The sequence below is a fragment of the Capra hircus genome, chromosome 25, assembly GCF_001704415.2.
Source record: "Capra hircus breed San Clemente chromosome 25, ASM170441v1, whole genome shotgun sequence".
In the NCBI taxonomy this organism is placed as follows: domain Eukaryota; kingdom Metazoa; phylum Chordata; class Mammalia; order Artiodactyla; family Bovidae; genus Capra; species Capra hircus.
In genome coordinates, this window is record NC_030832.1 from 10,259,004 (window position 1) to 10,278,411 (window position 19,408).

The following is a 19,408-nucleotide window of genomic DNA, read 5'->3' on the forward strand; positions in this document are numbered from 1 at the left end:
CAAAAGGTGTTCTATCAAAGGGTAGCCCTTTCCCTATGAAAGAAAGATCACAGGGAAATTAAAAGCAGATATGCCCCATTTTATATGTTTATGGAAAATTTCAGGTAAATGGAATAATTTTTTTAAAACTTTGGGGATAAGCACATTCCCACATCTTCCTTTAAAGCATAGTTTCCTTAACGTATAAGCTTTCTCCACTGGGGCCTCCCAGCCATTCAGTCGACAACTGAGAACATCCTGGCCCCAGTGAAGAGCGGGCGAGGATGGGCAAGCAGAGATTGGATCTGCCCCCAAGTTCTGCAGCACAACCTCATCTTCCAGGACACAGCAAATGTGAACCATCCCCAGCAAAAAGCTTAGTGTGTGTATCTGGGGACACAGCACAGAAAATGACACTGGTAAGCAAGCTGTTTTTCAGTATCTGGAGCAATCTCCATGAACCCACCTGAAGGCTGTGCTAACTCCTTAAGCATCAAGGACACAGAGCGTCAACAAGTTGCTTCCCAAATGGTAATCGTTTTGCAGGAGTGGTAGTAAAGGTCCCACTGTTTATCTGACTCTCCTGGAAGTTCACCAAGAGCACGCGTATACACCTCTAGCATGTAATAAAAGGCCAAATGCAAATTGGCCAATGGGCTATAATACAGAAGGAGGGTGGGCTGCTCCTCTAAAGAAGCGAGGTCCTTCCCCAGGGGCCATGCTAGAGTGGACCCCCTCCTACTTCTAATGTGCTGGCCCAGGGCCGGGCCAGAGCACCTGCCTTGTGAAAGGTCACACAGAAGACATGGTGGAACAAGAGTGGCTTTGAGATGCCCCTGAGTGGGAAGGTGGCCCTGCAGGAGAAGGAGGCGGCCCAGGCTGCACACTGCGGCAGAGGACAAGCTCTCTCCTACAATTTCACTTTCATGATTATTAAATCCAACGTGCTCATTGAGGGCAATTTGCAGAGGGTGTAAAAAGCACACAAGAGGCATTCACCCCTTGTAAGCCTCACTCCTGCAAAACCATCACCATCAACCCCTTGATACCTTCCCTTCTGCACATATTTTAACCCAGTGCATGTGTAAATTTATATTTTACCAAAACGCATATGCACTTTGACACTCTCTTCACGGAAGATAAGCATGTGACTGTGAGGACGGTCTTACTGCATGCTGTCAGCCTTTTCATGTCCTCTTTTGCAAGCTGTCAGCTCTCTGCCCATCTACCTTCTGAGTAAACTGAATACTCACCTTGGACAAGCTAGTAAGGAGCTTATTCACTTCTGATTACCATTTCTTTTTAGGAAATAAGAAAAAAATTCTTTTCTGGGCTGCCCTGGTGGCTCAGTAGTAAAGAACCTGCCTGCCAATGCAGGGCACACGGGTTCAATCCCTGATCCAGGAAGATGCCACATGCTGTGGAGCAGCTGGGCCAGAGCACCACAACTACTGAGCCTGTGCTCTAGAGCCAGGGAGTGCCAACTACCGAGCCCACGTGCCCTAGAGCCCAGGCTCTGCCACAGAAGCAGCCACCGCAACGAGAAACCCACACACTTCACCTGGAGAGTAGCCCCTGCTCGCCACAACTAGAGAAAACCCACATGTTTCAGCGCACAGCCAAAAATAAATAAATAAATATTTTATTAAAAAGAAAGTTTCCATTCCAGGGCAGTAAGACTTTGGTTCTCAAGCTCTCTCTGTTAAACTAGAACTGGACAGTCTTCTCTATTCAGTATCTACTTCCTTGACTTTTCAATTCAGGGAAGCAAGAAGGGGCTGCAGCACCCTTCCTGCAGGGCATGAGTGACTCCCTTGGGCGGCCTCAGAGCGAAAAGCGCCCAACCCACACACGAAACCATCTAGCTGCTGGGAACGCCTTCGTGCAAAGGCATGTGCTGGGGGTTAGGACTTCACCGCTTTTTCAAACTAGGCTTGAAATTTGAAAAATGAGGCGTTAAACTTCACCTCTGTCCCACACAAGGTGAATCTGCTTGTGTCATTGTCCATGTTTCCTGGACTGTGTGGCACTTGAGATGCTTCTTAGAAAGAAAAAGGCTCATCACCACACAGCGGTGGAACGGGGTGAGTCACGCTCTGTTTTTAGTGCGTGATCTGACAAGACCCTACTACCACAGGAAGTGTACCAGCAAAAATTATTTGAGATAGAGAGGAAAAACCAAGGAAATGAATCAATACACATGAAGGAAGCACTCTCCTCAGAGAGACACGCGAAGCACGACAGTGGCTGCAGTAAACAGTAAAAGCGAGCGCCGGAGAATGAAACACGTGAGTTAGAGAGCGTTACTAAACTCATCCTGCGAGTGCTTCTCCCTGAGAAGATACTGTCAAACCCATGTGACTGGGTCTCTGAGGACCCATCCTTTTAAAAACAAAAAGGAATTTATACAAAGAGAACATTTGGTTTGTCAGGCTTTAAAAGGCCAAGAGTTAATTTCCTTTCTACCAAAACATCCGGACCCATGTTCACTGACCGCCAGGTCGGCGTCCTTTTGCTAACCTAACGGCCCTTCCCTGTGCCTGGGCTCTCAGGGAGGGTGCCCTGCTGACCTTGGAGCACCCTTAGATGAATGTGAAGAGACCAAGGTGACCACCCCTGAAGTGATGTGCACGGGAAGAAGGCTCTGTGAGCCCTAGAATGGGGGTGCAGCGGGCGGGAGAGCCTCTTTCCTCCCTGCACCAGGGAGCCGAGGAAGCCATCTGCAGGGCTCAGTGAGAAATGAATGACTCACGTGGAAGCAGGCAGGCCGGGCCTGAGTCCCCGAGAGCCCAGCCATGAGCTACTGTTTGGCCCACTTGAACGTGGGGCTCTTCGCTGTCAATCTCAGCACACACTGTGTGCTCATAAGGCCAAGAAGGGGAATGAGTTCCAGTGGCCACATTCATGCTTGTGTAAAACACACTCCAGGAGGGGCACATTTATTAAAACCATTACACCTGACACCCTGACACCAAAGGCCTTTCCCCCTTGGTCCCTAGTGGTACATTTCAAACAATGCATTTTATTCTAAATAATTTAGTAATATAAAATGATTTACGTTTCACTTTTGTGAATTACCTCAAACCCATTTTATTTTCGGCAAAAGAATCCCATCTGCCCAAATACTGAAAACAAAAAAAATCACATTACCTGTTACAGGGAAAAAATAAGACAGTAGGAAGACGATCAACCATGAATTCCCAAGGAAGATCATTCTGAGATACATCGATCCTGGCAAAGGGAAAGAACAGAAGACGTAAGAGTGGCTCAAGAAACTCCAACCTGGAACCTGAACGCATCTTCTCAAGTAACTTAAGAACCCGGAGTGCCGCGTGTGCCACACGGACTGGCCCCTGGCAGTGAGCCCACTACTGGCAGGCACAGCGCACGCGAGAAACACTGAGGCTTCCAGGACAGGCAACTGCTCACCTGACCCACTGAGGGAAATGTAGTGGGGTTTTGTTTTGCCTTTGATGTGGACAATTTTTAAGTCTTTTATTGAATTTGTTACAATATTGGTTCTGTTTCATGTTTTGGTTTTGTTGGCCAGGAGGCATGTAGGAAGGAGCCTAGCTCCCCGACCAAGGATCAAACCTGCACCCCCTGCATTGGAAGGCAAAGTCTAAACCACTGGACCACCAGGCAAGTCCTGAAACGTAATGTCTTGAAAGCAAAGACACTTTACTTTAATTCACTAAGTGAATTCTAAAAGAGAATAAAAAAGTCTCACTGACACCTGACAGGTAGTCCACCCAACTGACAGAATGTGGGCAAGTACTTTAACCCATGAATCAGCCCTGGATAAAGGAAATCATTGCACAAAATACATCGAGCCTCTGAAAATGTAAGAAAGCTAATACTCTGTGTAAGTCTAGACAGAGACCAAAAAAGCTGTATTTTCTTAGCAGATTTTCGATTAATTTTCTAATACAGGAAATGACATCTGGGCTAAATTACCCAACCTGTGTGCTTGCTTTCTGCTGAACTAGGTAGAGGCACCTCTTCAGCCAGCACTGAGCCGGACCTGCAGGAGGGCCTCCCCACTCGCCCCCAGGACTGCTCAGCTGAAGCAAAAGGAACATCCTAGGAGGAAGCGGACTGAGGAAGGCCCGCTAGGCCAGGTGTCAGTATTCACAAACAGTATGTACAAAAGATGGAAATGTTCTGAATCATTAACTAGACAGAAGTTTTCAGATGTATAATTGGGAGCAGGAGAAATCAGTGGCATGCATTTGTCCAGAAGGATGAAATTCACTTAAAAAAAAATGACATAACCAAATCATAACGGTTTTAAATAGCTTCACTAACAAAACAGCACTCCTGCCTCCCCCTGTGAAAGGCTACAGAGAACATCAGTCCTATTTTTTAAGTAAGTGGTTTATAATCAAATGCTTTTTCTCCTAATTTTTTACTTCAAGGAAAAACTAAACTGTAAAATCAAAAAATATATTTGTAAACATCCCCTCCAAATCCCATTGGGCTAATCAGGACCTCCCTTCTGCCATTCTCATTCAAGTTCTGGTGTCTATGTCGACATACTGTGAAGAGCAGCAGTCATATTTCACATTCTATTCTTTTCAAAATTAACTGTATGAAGAGCATTGTTCTAATGAAGGGGTAAAAATCCCATCAAATGCTCAACCATAATTTATGTAACCATTTTTCTCCTGTCAGATATAAATAACACTCAAATGACGAGCACATGCTTCTCTGGGAGTCCCATTTCCTTAATTCCCCAAAGTGAAATTAACTGGGTCAAAAGTATATAACCATTTTTGTGACTTCTTACAAATGGTGCTAAAATGTTTTCCAAAAAGCTTATGCCAATTTACTTTCTCTATTAGCTACATCTGACTGATTTTATCAACACAAGATCCTACCAAAGGGAATCCCCTGGCTGTCCAGTGGTTAGGGCTCTGTGCTTTTACTGCCCTGGGGACTGGGTTTGATCCCTGGTCAGGACCTTGAAGCCACATGATGTGGCCAAAACAAAAACAAACAAACAAACAAAGATTCTACCACTCAAGAGCATTCATTAATAAACATAAATGACATTTTGTTAGTGTTTTAATTTACATTTACTAGATTATCATTTCCCTACTTGTTTATTCACTCTCTCCTCTTAGGTGGAAAAAGTCTTGTTTTGTGACCTTTCTTTCACACTGCAGTCCTTCTCAGCTGTTTCTCCCTCCATCCCCCACTTCCTCTGTGGTAAAATATACATAACACAAAATGTACCATCTTAACCATTTCTAAGTGCACAATGCTTTCATAACGCTGTGTAACCATTACCACCATCTGTCTAGAGCTCTTTCATCCTGCAAAACAGGAACTGACCCCACTCGACAACCACTCCCGTCCTCCCCGCACCGCTGGGTAACCACCATTCTGCTTTCTACCGCTGTGACTCTGCCTACTCCAGGGGCCTCGCGCAAGGGAGACCGCACCGTGCTTGTCCTTCTGTGTCTCATTTCACGTAGCATGAACGTCCTAAAATTTTTGAGGCTGAATAATATTCCACTATACGTACAAACGACATTTTGCTCTCAGCAGTTTTCTTAAACCACTTTAATTTCTCAGGGTCTGGAGTATGAAGGCCTAATTTTGAATCCTGATCCCTTATTTACAGGTTGCTTGACTCTGGGCAAGCAGCCTGGTATTTCTGTGTCTCAGATTCGTCCTCAGTAGAAACAGAGTGGTGCTCACACCTGTTCCACTGACGGTCCTAAGGACTAAGTCAGATACCGTTTTATATAAACGTCTCGAAACACAGTGCCTCCTTCAGTGGGGCTCTGAGTCATCATTCGCAGCCACACAAAAGGAAAGGTGCGCGTGCTGGAAGACACAGCTATTGTCCTGCAAGTCCGTTTTCTGTGTTTTCATCGCACACTTTCCTAGTGAAATCTGAAATCATCTTTCTTTCACTATTTGGCAAGTTTCCACCTCTCAAAGCAACCAGCAAATCCAATATTCTATTTTCTGTCATTTTCTCTGATTTGATCTTTTATATTTAATTCTACCTATCTGAAGGGGTTTTCTTGGGGAGGAGGGAGAAAGAAGATATAGCTTAAATTTAAATAATTTTCCCTCTAAACTGCCTACTATCTCATCCAAACATTCTTTGAGGATTGTTTTTACAAAACAGTGATTTAAAATTCATTTGTTTACTGAAGATCCCACATACAGTGCCATGGAATCACACTAGAACACCACGTGGGTATTAACCCATCTTTCCTCTTCCTTTTAGGAATGAGAAGGGAAACAAGGCCTGCTGGAGAGATTCACTCCAGGTCCCAGGGCTGGTTGACAGTATGTTAGAGACTGGTCCCCTTTTGCTGGGCCAAGGTCCCAGTGATGTATATTCCAGAAAGCTGGCCACTTGGGGGGCTGTCTAAGCAAACAGGTCCGCACTGCTCCCACAGAAACACCCTCATGCTCCGATGAACTAGATGAGGCCTGAACACACTCAACATCACGCAGGGAACACTCAGTATTCACCAGGAAGACTCTGGCGCCAATGAGGTTTTGCTCATAGCTTCCAGCTGACAATCAACTCAGTCTTACCCAAGTCCACAGAAAACTGGCAGACCCTTGCTAGCCACGTGGCTAAGCTGGAAGTAAGAACAATGACAGGCACCCAGCCCAGAGTGCGGCAGCATGGGTTTCCTCACCTCGCCACAGTGAATGTGTCTGAGGGCAGGAGCCGAGCTAGCTGGATGAAGACGTGATTGAGGGCTGGACAGAAGCCGCACCACTGTGCGTAGTAAAGTAGCAACACATCCTGTGGGAAGAAGAAGTTGGCTGTTACTGGGCTTCTGGGGTCCTCACTGTACTTAAGAGCCTGGCAGGCATTCCATAAATGCTGCTCATGCACAAAGTACAGTGAAAACTTGATCTCTGGGTACTTTTTAAAAAATTTTTAATTTGGCTGCACTGGGTCTCTTAGTTGTGACATATGGGATCCAGTTTCCCTGACAAGGGATGGAACCCAGGCCCGCTGCACTGGGAGCTCAGAGTCTTAAGCTCCTGGAGTACCAGGGAAGTCCCTGATCTTTTGGTGTTTTCAATTATGCATTTTTAAGGATGCTTTGCAATCACAAAAGCACCATGTAATTCATGCACATTCTGCAGTAAGGCTGTCATGTGGCTAGTCCTCTGTACGGCAGCACCCACTGCTCCACCCATGATTGCAGCTTTGGAAATTATTTTAATAGGGACAGATGGCTTGATTTCTGCCTCGCTCGATTCCATACCTGTTTCTGAAGGACTACTTCCCAGAAGGTATCAGTCGTCACTTCAGTGATTAAACGCTGAGAAGTGAACTGGGTAGAATCACTTCCAATAAGATGCCTTTTCAGGGGACTGTAGAGAACGCTGAAGTTTTGAATGAAAGACTCTAAAAACAAAGAGAAAATGAGATCAGCTCTTCTCTTGGTACAAGGAGAGTAGCTGGCCCACTTTAAACTCTACACTTTAAAAAGTGGGCTGGCTTCACAGGCCCACTGAACAAAATCCACACAGGAGGGGGCAGGGGGTCGCATTGGCTGTAGTAACTCAGCAGACAGCACTTTAGCTAAAAGAGTACCACTCAAGAGTTCCATGGTCTACTGTGCACAGGCTAGGAATTCGACGCTCTTTTTTTCTAACACTGACACCACAAGACACCAGAGACTGGGTAAGTCATCAACGAGTCACCATCGAGATTTCAACCTACAATATCAAGGTCTTTAAGCCTCACTACCAATGCAGTAACCGCACAAGCTACTGGGATGTGGGAGGTGTTCAAACACTCATTCATCTGAGAGTGAGGAGCTACGGTTTGTGTTTCCTTTACTAAAGCTCCTCAAGTTTCCTCTTTAATTGAAAGGTTAAGCGAAATAAACAACTCTATTTAGTGGCAAAACAGCATAAATAAGACCCATAAATAATCCAAAACCCTAACTTAAACCAACAGTTTTACCCTCCCCACCAATGACTATGTTTTCAGATTCCTTTGTTTCATCTGAAGCAGCACTAATCTGAGTTTCTTTTTTTTTTTTCTTCTCTCTCCATTCTGAGGTCCTAGTAAACAACGACAGGCTCCGTGGAGGAAGGAAGAAGGGAAGAAGGTTGAGTGAATACTAAAGAGAATCAGTCATCAACATCTGAATGACACTTAGTTGGTTTTTTGAAACATAAGACCCAGAACTGTTCACTAATTTGAATGAGGGCTGAATTCTGAAACTGCCCCACAGACTTGAGAGTCACCTCTTCAAAACAACACAGTGGATGTTTTTGTATGAGGACTTTGACAAATTTTATCATCAACCACAGGACAGAGAACAATAGAACTAGATGTTTCAGAGTAGATACAGAAGATGACAAGAAATCAGAAGACAGCATCTTGCAGATCACCCTTAAATTCAGGGTGGGCCCATCACGAGCTCACTGAATGCTTGAGTATCAGCACAGGAGGCAGGAAGATCCAATCAACGCTTACTTTAAAAACACAGGCTTGTTTCATTTTAAGAAAACTCAGTACACCAAAATGTAACTTCAGGCAACATGAATGAGGAGCAAGGTGTGGTATCAAAAGTGGATGCACTTCACTAAGTGACTGTTCACGGGCTTCCTCGACACACTCGGGAAGCTTCACATTTTAGTATATAATTTGATGTAGGAAAAATAAATCACCATTTACATAAGCCTTTTCAAACGTGTCTAATTAGGAAACAAGCTTCACCTGGACTTAAAAGACAGCACCTAAAGTGACTAATATTTAAGGGTTTTGAGTTTCTCACTTTCATGCTCTCCAAAGCTTGAAAATGAAAGGTGGCCCTCCCCACCACATTCCTCCTGTCTCCACTTGGCAAACGCCGGCTTTCCCCCATGGTTCCAACGAGGCTGAACTAACACAGCTTTTGAATTCACACTTCCTTGTGTGCACAATCAAGGATGTCAGCGAAGCCCTGGGAACAGGACACGTGGGCTGGGTCACTGCTGCTGCCAGGCTCTAAGGGCAAGCTCACGGTGCTTTCCCAGAACGGTGATTTACCCCCTTCCCACTTCCGCCCCCAAAGTGGGTCTTGCTGGTTTGCAGTGTGACACTTGTTTATCGCACTTGACACTTGCTTGTTACCATCTAGGCACCCAAGGTCATAGCAGTATTCCTCAACTTGCTAAAAAGGAGCAGCAGAACAAATTAGGTCTGGTAGCCCTGATATATAGTTAAACCTGCAAGACAAAAAGGGGGCCAGGTGGTTCTATCATTCCACTGCTTTCTGTGAAGCGCCTGCCAGGGCTGTTCATCAGCTGGGGGAGTTACCACCAGACCCAGTCGCCACCACCCTGTCTGTCACTGTGGCCAGGTTCCCACCTTGGAAATGCAGCAGGCACTGCCAATCTGGGAAGCTGGACTCTTAGCCCCAAGGGCTAAGTGACCAACTTATCCAGAATCTGGAGTTAGGGAGTTTCTGTTTCATTTAACGGACAAAATAAGCTTCTTTTAAAATTACGACTGCAGCGTGAAGATTTAAAATGAGCTAGTAAGAACCAACTGTCATGAGATCCCTAAATAACAGTCGCCTATGGAAAGTTAAGCAAAGTGTTAGGCTTGGGGAAGGTAATGGTCCACGGTACCTAGGGTGAACTTCATAAGAGCCTGTTTTGGATCCAAGATATAGTGAGACTCTTCCTTCACATCAACGATTGCAGCAAACTCCTTCACCCGTGCGGCGCTCGGAGCACCCAGCCTCTCCGCGTACAACCAGAACAGGTTGGAGTCCAGAAGGTAGATGTTTAGGGTCTTATTGGTTCTGCAGCTCAGGCCTGTGAAGCTCGAGCTGTTCGTCTCCAGTTCAGGAGAGAGATACCTGTTCTCCTCAATGTGAGGAACAGAGCCCGGGCTCTCAACCTCGCACTTCTTCTCTAGGGAAGGAAATGCAATGGGCCGGGTTTCAAAGACGCCTTGTCCAGAGTCAATGAAGCCCGCTACGGCCCTGCTTATGGTCCGGCAGCATGCAGTGTAGTAGCTGAAGGGGCTGTAGGAGCTTAGGAAATTGCTGCATTCTATGCTGCCTGATGCCACATGATAAAAGGCCTGCTCCTTGAGGTAGAAAGAATCCAGAGCTGCTGCCATCTCGAAGAAGCTGCACTGGGGCACGCTGACCGAGCTCGGCCTGAGGCCACCAGCTGTCTGGTTGACACACAGTTCACACACGTTGTGGGTTCTGGAGATGGAGTGCCACCGTGGCAGCACCACCGTGTTGCAGCAGGGTGATGCCGTTATCAGCGGCGGGTCCGAGAGCCGGGCTGGGGGCTCAGGTGCCAGGGACTTGAACGCCGGGGCGTCCACTCGCCGCAGGTGCTGGAGGAGCCGCTCCACCACCTGGTCCCCGTGACAGTTGTTGTACTCCAAGGCCACTTCGGTGATCTGAAACACAGGGTGGAGCTCGTGAGAGGTGTGGGGTGGGGTAGGGAACCAAGGGACTGACCCCGGGGCTCACAGGCCTAGAGAGCATCCTGTCTGATTCAGAAGGAAGAGCCCTGGCTGGAAACAGCAATAAACAGGAAGCTGTCACACCTAGAGCTATTAATAGAAGGGTCTGGGTCACATTTCAGATCATGTCACTCTGTTAACAAATACTGAACCACCTGTTCAGAGATAGAAGGGGTCTTAGAGGGAGATGTCTTAGTCTATCACGTGATGGGGTGAAGCAGCTCACCCCACAAGACACATCTGGGTTGTCGAAGAACCAGGAACAGAATCTAAGTCTGAACACCCAGCTGAGTCACTTTCCTTTACATCCTTAAACTCCTCCAGAGGAGGTCTTCATTCTCCCTCTTAAATATAATAGTCTAGCCTAAAAAAACTTGCCAAGCACCTTACGAGTAGATCAACTATTTCCCGGCATCTATGTTTCCAAATAAATTAATGCACCAGAGAAGCCCACGAATTCAACCTGTTCCAAACCGTACTCCTCCATTTTGCCTTCCTGCTCCTGCACCACCCTCTCTGGAAAATGGCACCATCAAACCAGAAACATCAGCCAGCCCTTAGTTTCTCCTTCGCGTCACCCACGCCTCCAGTCCAGCCAACGCTGACTTGGGCAGCATCCTTTTGCGTCCCCACGGCCACTGCCTCGACTCGGCCTCACTCCTCACAGACCGCCATTCTCTCCCCCTGCCCACTGAGCCTCCACACTGCCACCCCTTATTTTTAAAAATACCACCCAAAGCATGAGGCTCCTCTGCCAAACGACATTCAATGGCTCCCCTTATCTAGAGGGTAAAACCAAACAGTCTGACCCGACTCTGCCTTTCTGGTTGGTCAGAGCCTCCTCCACCTGACAAACCTCAACACTCTCCCCAAGACCCTACACCAGTAAAGGTGACCCCACCCCAACCTGGGGAGAGGCAGGGTCCGCATTTTTAAGGTCCCAGAAGTCCTTCCCAGAGAGCCTCCCAATTGCCTGTCGAGACACCCCTCTTCCCCACAGGCTCAGGAATCCTCACGGGCAGGACTGGGCTTGATTTATCCTGCTGTCCCCTCGACCCTCACCCAGAGCCAGGCTCGTAACAAAGGCTCGATAAATACCTGGTAAACGGAAGGCATCTCGGGAATGTACACACTCCCGCTTCTTGGTGAAACGATCCACTTTACCCTGAGATCAGTGTTAGCCATTTAGATTCAAGTTGCATTCCAGGACTCTTCCATTTCCAGACTCAGGAGCTTTCACCACCCAACACCACCCCAGTTTAATGCAAAAGACAAGCAAGTCATTCTAATCCAGAGCCACTCATACTCCCTAAAACAGAACTGTGCTAACTTAAGTCAAATCCTGCCATGGTCAGTTAGTTAAAGGGTGTTAAGTCACTCAGGATTTTGTTTCATTAAAGAAGGTGCGTGTGTGTGTGCGCATGTGTGTAAAAACCATTTAGTAAGTACTTTTCCAATTTAAAAGAAAACCCATATTTTATAACACATGATACTTATGCTGCTGCTACTAAGTCGCTTCAGTCGTGTCTGACTCTGTGTGACCCCATAGACGGCAGCCCACCAGGTTGCCCCGACCCTGGGATTCTCCAGGCAAGAACACTGGAGTGGGTTGCTATTTCCTTCTCCAATGCATGAAAGTGAAAGGGAAAGTGAAGTCGCTCAGTTGTGCCCGACTTTTAGCGACCCCATGGACTGCAGCCCACCAGGCTCCTCCATCCATGGGATTTGCCAGGCAAGAGTACTGGAGTGGGGTGCCATTGCCTCCTCCGTATGATACTTATTCCGTATGATACTTATGGACAGAGTTAATTTAAGACACATGTTTGTACAAAAAAACAAATTGTTCGAATAGTTCTTGGGCATAAAAAAGGTTACTTTAGATGATAAAACCAGTGTTTTGGTCCCCTCTCCCACACACACATGTACACACAAGAACATCTCAGCCCTTCTTAAAGGGTAAGGCTCCGACAGCACATTATACTGAAAAGTTCAAGCCTATGTGAGTAATAAAGAGCCCGGCTGCCCTCTTGCCCCATCTGGGTACTACTTTATATTCAAAGACAGAACAGATCACCACCCCCAGGCCCCCACCAAACCCACAAGAATTCAACTACAGTCAGCCCTTCATATCCTGTATCTGCAATTCAAACATGGATCAAAAATACTTGGGGGAAAAAATTCCAGAAAACAAAGTTTGCGTTTGCTGCACACAGGCAACTATTTACACAGCATTTACATGGTACTGAGACGTGCAAGATGGGGGTTTGATCCCTGGGTCAGAGAGATCCCCTGGAGAAGGGCACGGCAACCCACCCCAGTATTCTTACCTGAGAAATCCCCAGGACAGAGGAGCCTGGCAGGCTATGGTTCAAGCGGTTGCAGAGAGTCAGACACGACTGAGCAACTAACACTGTCACTTATACAGTATTAGGTATAGGTATTATAAGTAATCTTAGAGATGATTTAAAATATACAGGACGACGTGCATAGGTTATATGTAAATGCTATGCCATTTCACAATACAGAACTTGAGCATGTTTGGAGTTTGGTATATGTGGGGGTCCTGCAACCAAACCCCCATGGATACCAGGGGATGGCTGGTTGAAAACCCCACATCTACTAGAAACAACTGTAAGAACTCTTAATACTAGAGCGTCTTAGTAAAGTAAGAGTGTCTTAGTTCACAAAATAACTGTGTAGTGAAGATTTTCCAAAGAAATGAAATCTTATTACTTCAAGTCCTCCCTAGTCAGAGAATCGGCAGAGCCATTTCACTTCCTCTTTCTCCTCTGAGCCACAGGAGCAGCGTCCACTCAGAAGGGTCCCCACAGGGATGAACCATGTCAGCAAAGAGGCTCCAGAGCAGCCTCTGGAGGGGCCTGGCCTGGCGAGGGTCCTGCCTCCCCGTTTCCTCAGGAAGGCTCCTGAGAGGGCCTGGGAGAAGCAGCATCTGGTGAGCCTGGCCAGTGGCTCACGGACTCTCTGAAATTGGTTTTGGCCAATTAAGGGATCCTGGAGGGAAGGAAAAAATTAAACCCCCAGTAAACCCAACTGAGCAATCCCAGGCGCTCTCTGCAGATTGTTATTGCTCTAAATGCCCCCAAACAATCCATACATAAAATAAACTCACACCCAGAGACAAGCAACGCATGCAGAAGAGGCAGGCGGGAGGGGCTGACTTCTGATGACAACTGGCTCCGAAAACCACTCTGTGAGCCACAGAAGGGTTAGGAAAACACAGGATCCCAAGGTCACCTCACCACTGCTGGACTGAGCGTGGTCAGGGCGACCAGCCTGGCCAAATGCCTGTGATGACAACACCCCCAAGGCCACACTAAACCCCGCCTGTACTGTCCACCCCCTCCACACCTCTCCCAAACATCAGGCGCCGCAGGAAGAGGGAACCTATCCTGTCTCCAAAGAGGCCTGGTTTGACCACCCTGTCTGCTCTGCCTCACCCAGACTTGAGACACTGTCAGTAACGTGGCCGGAGAGGCCATGGTGGGTCCCAACCAAGAAGGCACAGGCTCTTCTGCCCACTTACAGGAAGAAGTGACACCACGAAACGCAGCAGCCACTCAGCGATTAAGGGAAACCGCTCAGATCGTGGAACGAGAGAAGCCTCTAAGTCAATGAGGTTCGCCTGATGCTTCTGAGACGCCTCTTCCCACTGTGGCTCTTACCTCATCTATCAAAGGGTGACTCTCAGCTAAGGGATTAAAAGGTATGAATACAAAAAGTGCTGGTCCTTTCTTCAGCTCGTTGTTCAGCAGGAGACTCTTGCCACCGTGCGGCCACAGCCATCGGACAAGCGTCTCTCGGTTGTCTAAGGCCCACTTATAGATGTTCTCGGCGGTGTAGTTGATGACCTCCCTGGGAAAGACCTGGGAAGGACAAATGCGCAGACATAAGAGGCAAGGCAGGATCGCAGCACCACCCCTGCCCGGCCTCAGCCCTCTCTTCACAGGCGAGGAAAACGAGGCTTGGAGTGGCCTGGGTGGCTGCACCCTGGCTCTGCCTCTCCAGACAGGGCACTTCCTCGCAAGTGGCTTGGAAAGCAGAAGCTGCTGTGAGAGGTGACTTTCAGATCATGTGATTCACCTTTTCCCTTGAGGCAGAAAAGATGCATTTGTTTATCTATCAACAAATGTTTCCCTGCCTGCTGCTGGCAACTGTGACCTCTACCTTCCTGCGTAAAGTGATTGCTAAGGAAACAGAAATGATGGAGTCGGGGGTCATTTTACCCTTGGGAAAATCATGTTTCCCTTGTCCCTGGGGACTGTCTGTTAGGACAGAAGTTTGTATCTGCCTTGCTCACCTGTCTCCCCCACCCCCGTCCCCCACCACAGGGACTAGAACACCTGGCACAGAGCAGGAACTCAACAAATATTTGCATGAAACCCTGAGTGACCTAGAACTTGTATACAAGGCCACAGACCATACTTTATGTGTACAGAATTATGGAGAGATATGCCCAGATTTTTTTTGCTTTGTTTTTCTCTAACAAAGTATGTCAACATAAAATTATTTTTGAAATTCCAATGATATAAATTACAGAGTTTCAAACAAAACTCCCCCCAAAATGCTTGGAGAGTTCCACAAAATAAGATATTTTATACTTCCCCAAATAGAGGTTTAAAATGACTTATAACAAGATGTCCACTGCTTTTAGTTAAAAATAAAAAATACTGGTATTCCATTAATATTTCATTTGCTGAAAGGAATTCTGCTGCTCTGTCAATGAGCCACTCTTAAAAACTATGGAATTGACACCATGAATTCAGTATCTTTTTCAGTAACTTTCTCACAGTCCTATCTTCTTTTCGCCATCTATATTAAATTTCTTTCTCAGTACCTGTTACTATACATGAACATGATATATGTTGCTTGTAAAGCATGTTGCAAAAGAAGGATGAAGGAAAATGATAGACAGCAGAAGCAGATGAAATCCAAAGAAACTTAAGACAGAGGCACAAGGAGAATGGGTGGGCGGCAGGAGAAACCATCAGATTTTGATTCCCAGAGCGGGATGGTGGGAGGTGGAAAAAAATGTTAATTGTCTTCATGAACATTTCTATCTGGAAAACATGGAATATATTTGACTTTGGGAATATAAACTGCAAGGAGTAGAGACATCTGGGTTACTAGAGAAAAGCAGAAGCCAGGGAGACTGGCCACAGGGGGCACCCCTCAGCAGTCCCTCCACAGGCAAGAGCCTTGTACGCTGAGCTGAGGGGAGCGTGGGTTTAAAGGCTGGGCACACTGGGTACGGGGGTTTGGGTTTTCACTCGACCTGTAAGTCACTGACGCTGTCAATGAAGTCGGAGAGAGGAAACACTGGAGAAAATAAGCTCAGTGCCGGGACTGAGGAAGGAGCAATAAACAGAGCAGGAGCACAGGACTAAGCACAACACAGGCCAGAAGCTCAGAACCAGCTCAGCTGGGGCCAGCCGACCAGCAAGCAAACGAAATCAGGGAACAAAGACAACACTGGGAAACCGAGGCGCGCTGGGGCGGGAAGCCACCAGCCTCTCACTGTGACTTGACAAGAACTCCCAAATCCATCTCATCAGCTAAAGGAGAAAAGCGTGTCATGTTGCTACTCTTGATAAATGGAACAAATGAACAAAGGATATCGCCCAATGGAACCTTAACCTTTGAGAACATGGTCCCAGAGGAACACTTCTCCAATACAGCAATTTCATCCAAGAAGGAAAGCTAACAAGGCTGCATCAGAATCTAAGAATATAAACAGAATTTCTAGCTGTTAAATCCGAGAGCTCTAGGGCACGGGTTCTAGAAGGGGCTGAGGGGACTCAGTTTGCATATAAAACCATGTGCACCCTCCTACAGACAGCGTCTACAGATTTCACCCAGTTCTCAAAGAAGTCTGTGATCTAAACAAGGTTAAGAACCACTGCGCTAATAGAAACGTGATTTTAAAATACTTACAAGTGATGTGTTGAAATGTCTATGTAAATACACACTTCCAGAGTCTACTAAGGATACCAGTTTCGCAAGATGCTTATTTGTGATAACCCCAAATCGTACTGTTCCTAGGTAATCTGAAACAGAAAATTTTCCTTTATTAAAAAGAAAAAGCCTATGCCTTAAAACAACCACAAAACCCAACGATCAAATCTTGACACACAAATTTCCCCGGAGCAAAGCTCTTTTTGGCCACCTAGCCTAGACCTCAAAGGAGGAGCCGAAGAAACCACCTCCTAAAACAGATCGTACGTCTCCTCCCGAGTACCTGCCTCTGACTAGGACCTGCGCTGTTTCAGTCCCTGTTCCCTACTCACAAGCCTCACCTGAGAGCCTAGGCACATGCTACTCTCTCTGTCTGGACATTTCCATGCCAGTTCCTTCTCATCATTCAGATCTCGGCTCCCACCCCACCTTCTCTGAGAAGGCTTCCTTGACCACCTGTTTCCAGGCAAAAACACTTGAAAGGATGGTCTGTAAGGGGACACCAAGGCTCCCTCCTGACTCAAGCCTTCTCCTTACCATTACTCTAAGCTTTTAACAGCACTTACTAATATTTACATAATCCTACTGATTTATTTAGATCTTCTTTGGTCCAACTTCCTCTTAAAACCTTGTTTATTGCTGTTTATCCCAGCATCTACAGCAGCATCTGGGCACATGTGTATTGATCTCTGGAGCAATAAATGTTAGTTACGTGAATCAATCTAGTATATACAAGGAACTCGTATGAATTAGTAAGAAAAATAAAACAGTTAAAAATGGGCAAATAACAGGAAAGGAAACGTAAGAGGCTAACTGTGCATGTAACCTCGCTATTTTGGAGGAAAGCAAATGAAAACACAATTGCCACTTTTCACCTTCAAAATGCCCCAGATCTGAGACATAGGAAGTACCAGATATTGATAACCAGTAAAGAAATGAGTGCTCTGCTGCAAAGCTGGTGGAAAAGGCAGACTGGCAGCCCCCTGGGAGAGCAATCTGCTGTGCTGTCCACGATGGAACCCGGACATGGCCTGCAGCCCCCATCTGCTTTTTGGTGCCCACACATGTGCCCTGAGAGTTATACCCAAGGACAGTCACCAAGGAATTGCCTGCAGATGTTGAAAACAGTGGGGCAGGGCAATCTATACAGCCTGAATAGATTTTCTAAGACACATGTGAGTAAAAAAGCAAAGACACAGTGTACCTTTTATGTGGAAAAATCCCTCACACTTATAAAGTATGTCTTCTCCTACAGGCACATATGGTTACAAATGTATACAGAATCTGAAAGAATAACAAAAACTGTTTTGTGTTGGGATTTGGAGATCAAAGGGGACTTGACCCTTATGTGTGAAGCGTTCTTTTTCCCCCTAAGGAGTATATTTAATGTAATATTTGTGTGATTAAAAGTTGACTAAAATATGTAGTATTAAAAGAGGGTGGATAAAACGATGCAGGAAAAGACACGTTTTTTCCTACCCCCTTTCTGCTTTACTAGCAGCTGTTAAGCAAAATATCAGTTAAACATTGTGTGCTACACTCAGTCGTTCAGTCATGTCTGACTCTTGGTGACCCCATGGACCGTGGTCCGCCAGGCTCTTCTGTCCATGGAATTTTCCAGGCAAGAATACTGGAGTGGGTTGCCATTTCCTTCTTCAGGGGATCTTCCTGACCCAGGAATCGAATCCATGTCTCTCGTGTCTCCTGCATTGGCAGGTGGATTCTTTACCACTGCGCCACCTGGGAAGCTCTGACTCTATCTTATGAAAATTAGTCAAAATCACTTTAAACTGTCCTGTGCACAGAAATGTTCACTGCATCATTATTTACAGAGCAAAAGAAAAAAACTAAAACAACTTTAAATGTTACCAAGTGATATCTAAGTAAACACACGAAGCTTCTAGGTTACTCGCACCAGCCCACCTTCCAGCAGGGGCGGCCTCTTCCTCTCGGAGGAGGAGTGGCTACTGAGGATGAGGCAAGAGTGACCATGTCCCTCACACCAGGCTGGACAATCTAACACAAACCTGATGAGCTGAAAATGGCACAGAACCAAAGAAACACAAGAAGCATAAGCCCAAAGTGACAGGAAAGGCTTATACATAGGGTAGATGGCAAAGGGCGGGGCAGGGTGGGCAATGGGAGCCAGAGAATGGGAGTGAGGCAGCCTAACCTTCCTCTCAGCACCAGACTTAGAACTACGCAACGTTCCACAGCCTTCACGATCAAAACCTAGACTCATTACACCAGCCACTGCATGGGGATCCAATGTGGAACACAAGCACCAACAGATAAACCTGCTGCCGCTGCTGCTGAGTCGCTTCAGTCATGTCAGACTCTGTGCGACCCCAGAGACGGCAGCCCACCAGGCTCCCCCGTCCCTGGGATTCTCCAGGCAAGAACGCTGGAGTGGGTTGCCATTTCCTTCTCCAATGCATGAAAGTGAAAAGTGAAAGTGAAGTCGCTCAGTCGTGTCCGACTCTTTGCAACCCCATGGACTGCAGCCCACCAGGCTCCTCCACCCATGGGATTTTCCAGGCAAGAGGACTGGAGTGGGGTGCCATCACCTTCTCCGAGATAAGCCTGATGGCACTGCAAATACCGCACACCTCAGTTGGGGGGGGGGGCAGTGTGTGGTAGATGAGGACAAAGAACTGAACCAGAGAAGAGCTGCAAACAGCATCTTGACTGGATACTGTCAGGACAGCGAAAGCCAGGCTTCTCAGGGAAAGAGAAAGAAGTTACATATGAAGAGAGGCAAGTTAAAGTGAACTCTGCAGTGTTAGACTGGAATCAGAGGAAATTAAAATAAACTTACAACTTTTAGTATAAACTTATGACTTAAGACACAGATACTAGATATAGAACAGAGGCATGCATGTGCGTAGGAATAAACACATATATGTCTGAGCTCTGCCTGCTGAAAGGGCCTAGAAGTAATGACACTGAATATCAAGAAGCTCCACATCTGGGTTTCTA

The 19,408-nt window shown here is 46.6% G+C and overlaps 1 protein-coding gene across 4 annotated transcripts in view; it reads right to left on the reverse strand.

The window, feature by feature from the left end:
• The window catches only part of TXNDC11 (thioredoxin domain containing 11), a 58,642-nt gene that overhangs the window by 1,328 nt on the left and 37,906 nt on the right, over positions 1-19,408 (reverse strand). For all 4 annotated transcript variants that reach the window (XM_018040477.1, XM_018040476.1, XM_018040478.1 and 1 more), the window contains 6 exons: positions 16,409-16,521; positions 14,140-14,340; positions 9,598-10,390; positions 7,233-7,375; positions 6,651-6,760; positions 3,130-3,210 (listed from right to left, as the gene is read on the reverse strand). In XM_018040477.1, the coding sequence (XP_017895966.1) occupies positions 3,130-3,210; positions 6,651-6,760; positions 7,233-7,375; positions 9,598-10,390; positions 14,140-14,340; positions 16,409-16,521 (1,441 nt within the window). The remainder of the gene's footprint in view (positions 1-3,129; positions 3,211-6,650; positions 6,761-7,232; positions 7,376-9,597; positions 10,391-14,139; positions 14,341-16,408; positions 16,522-19,408) is intronic.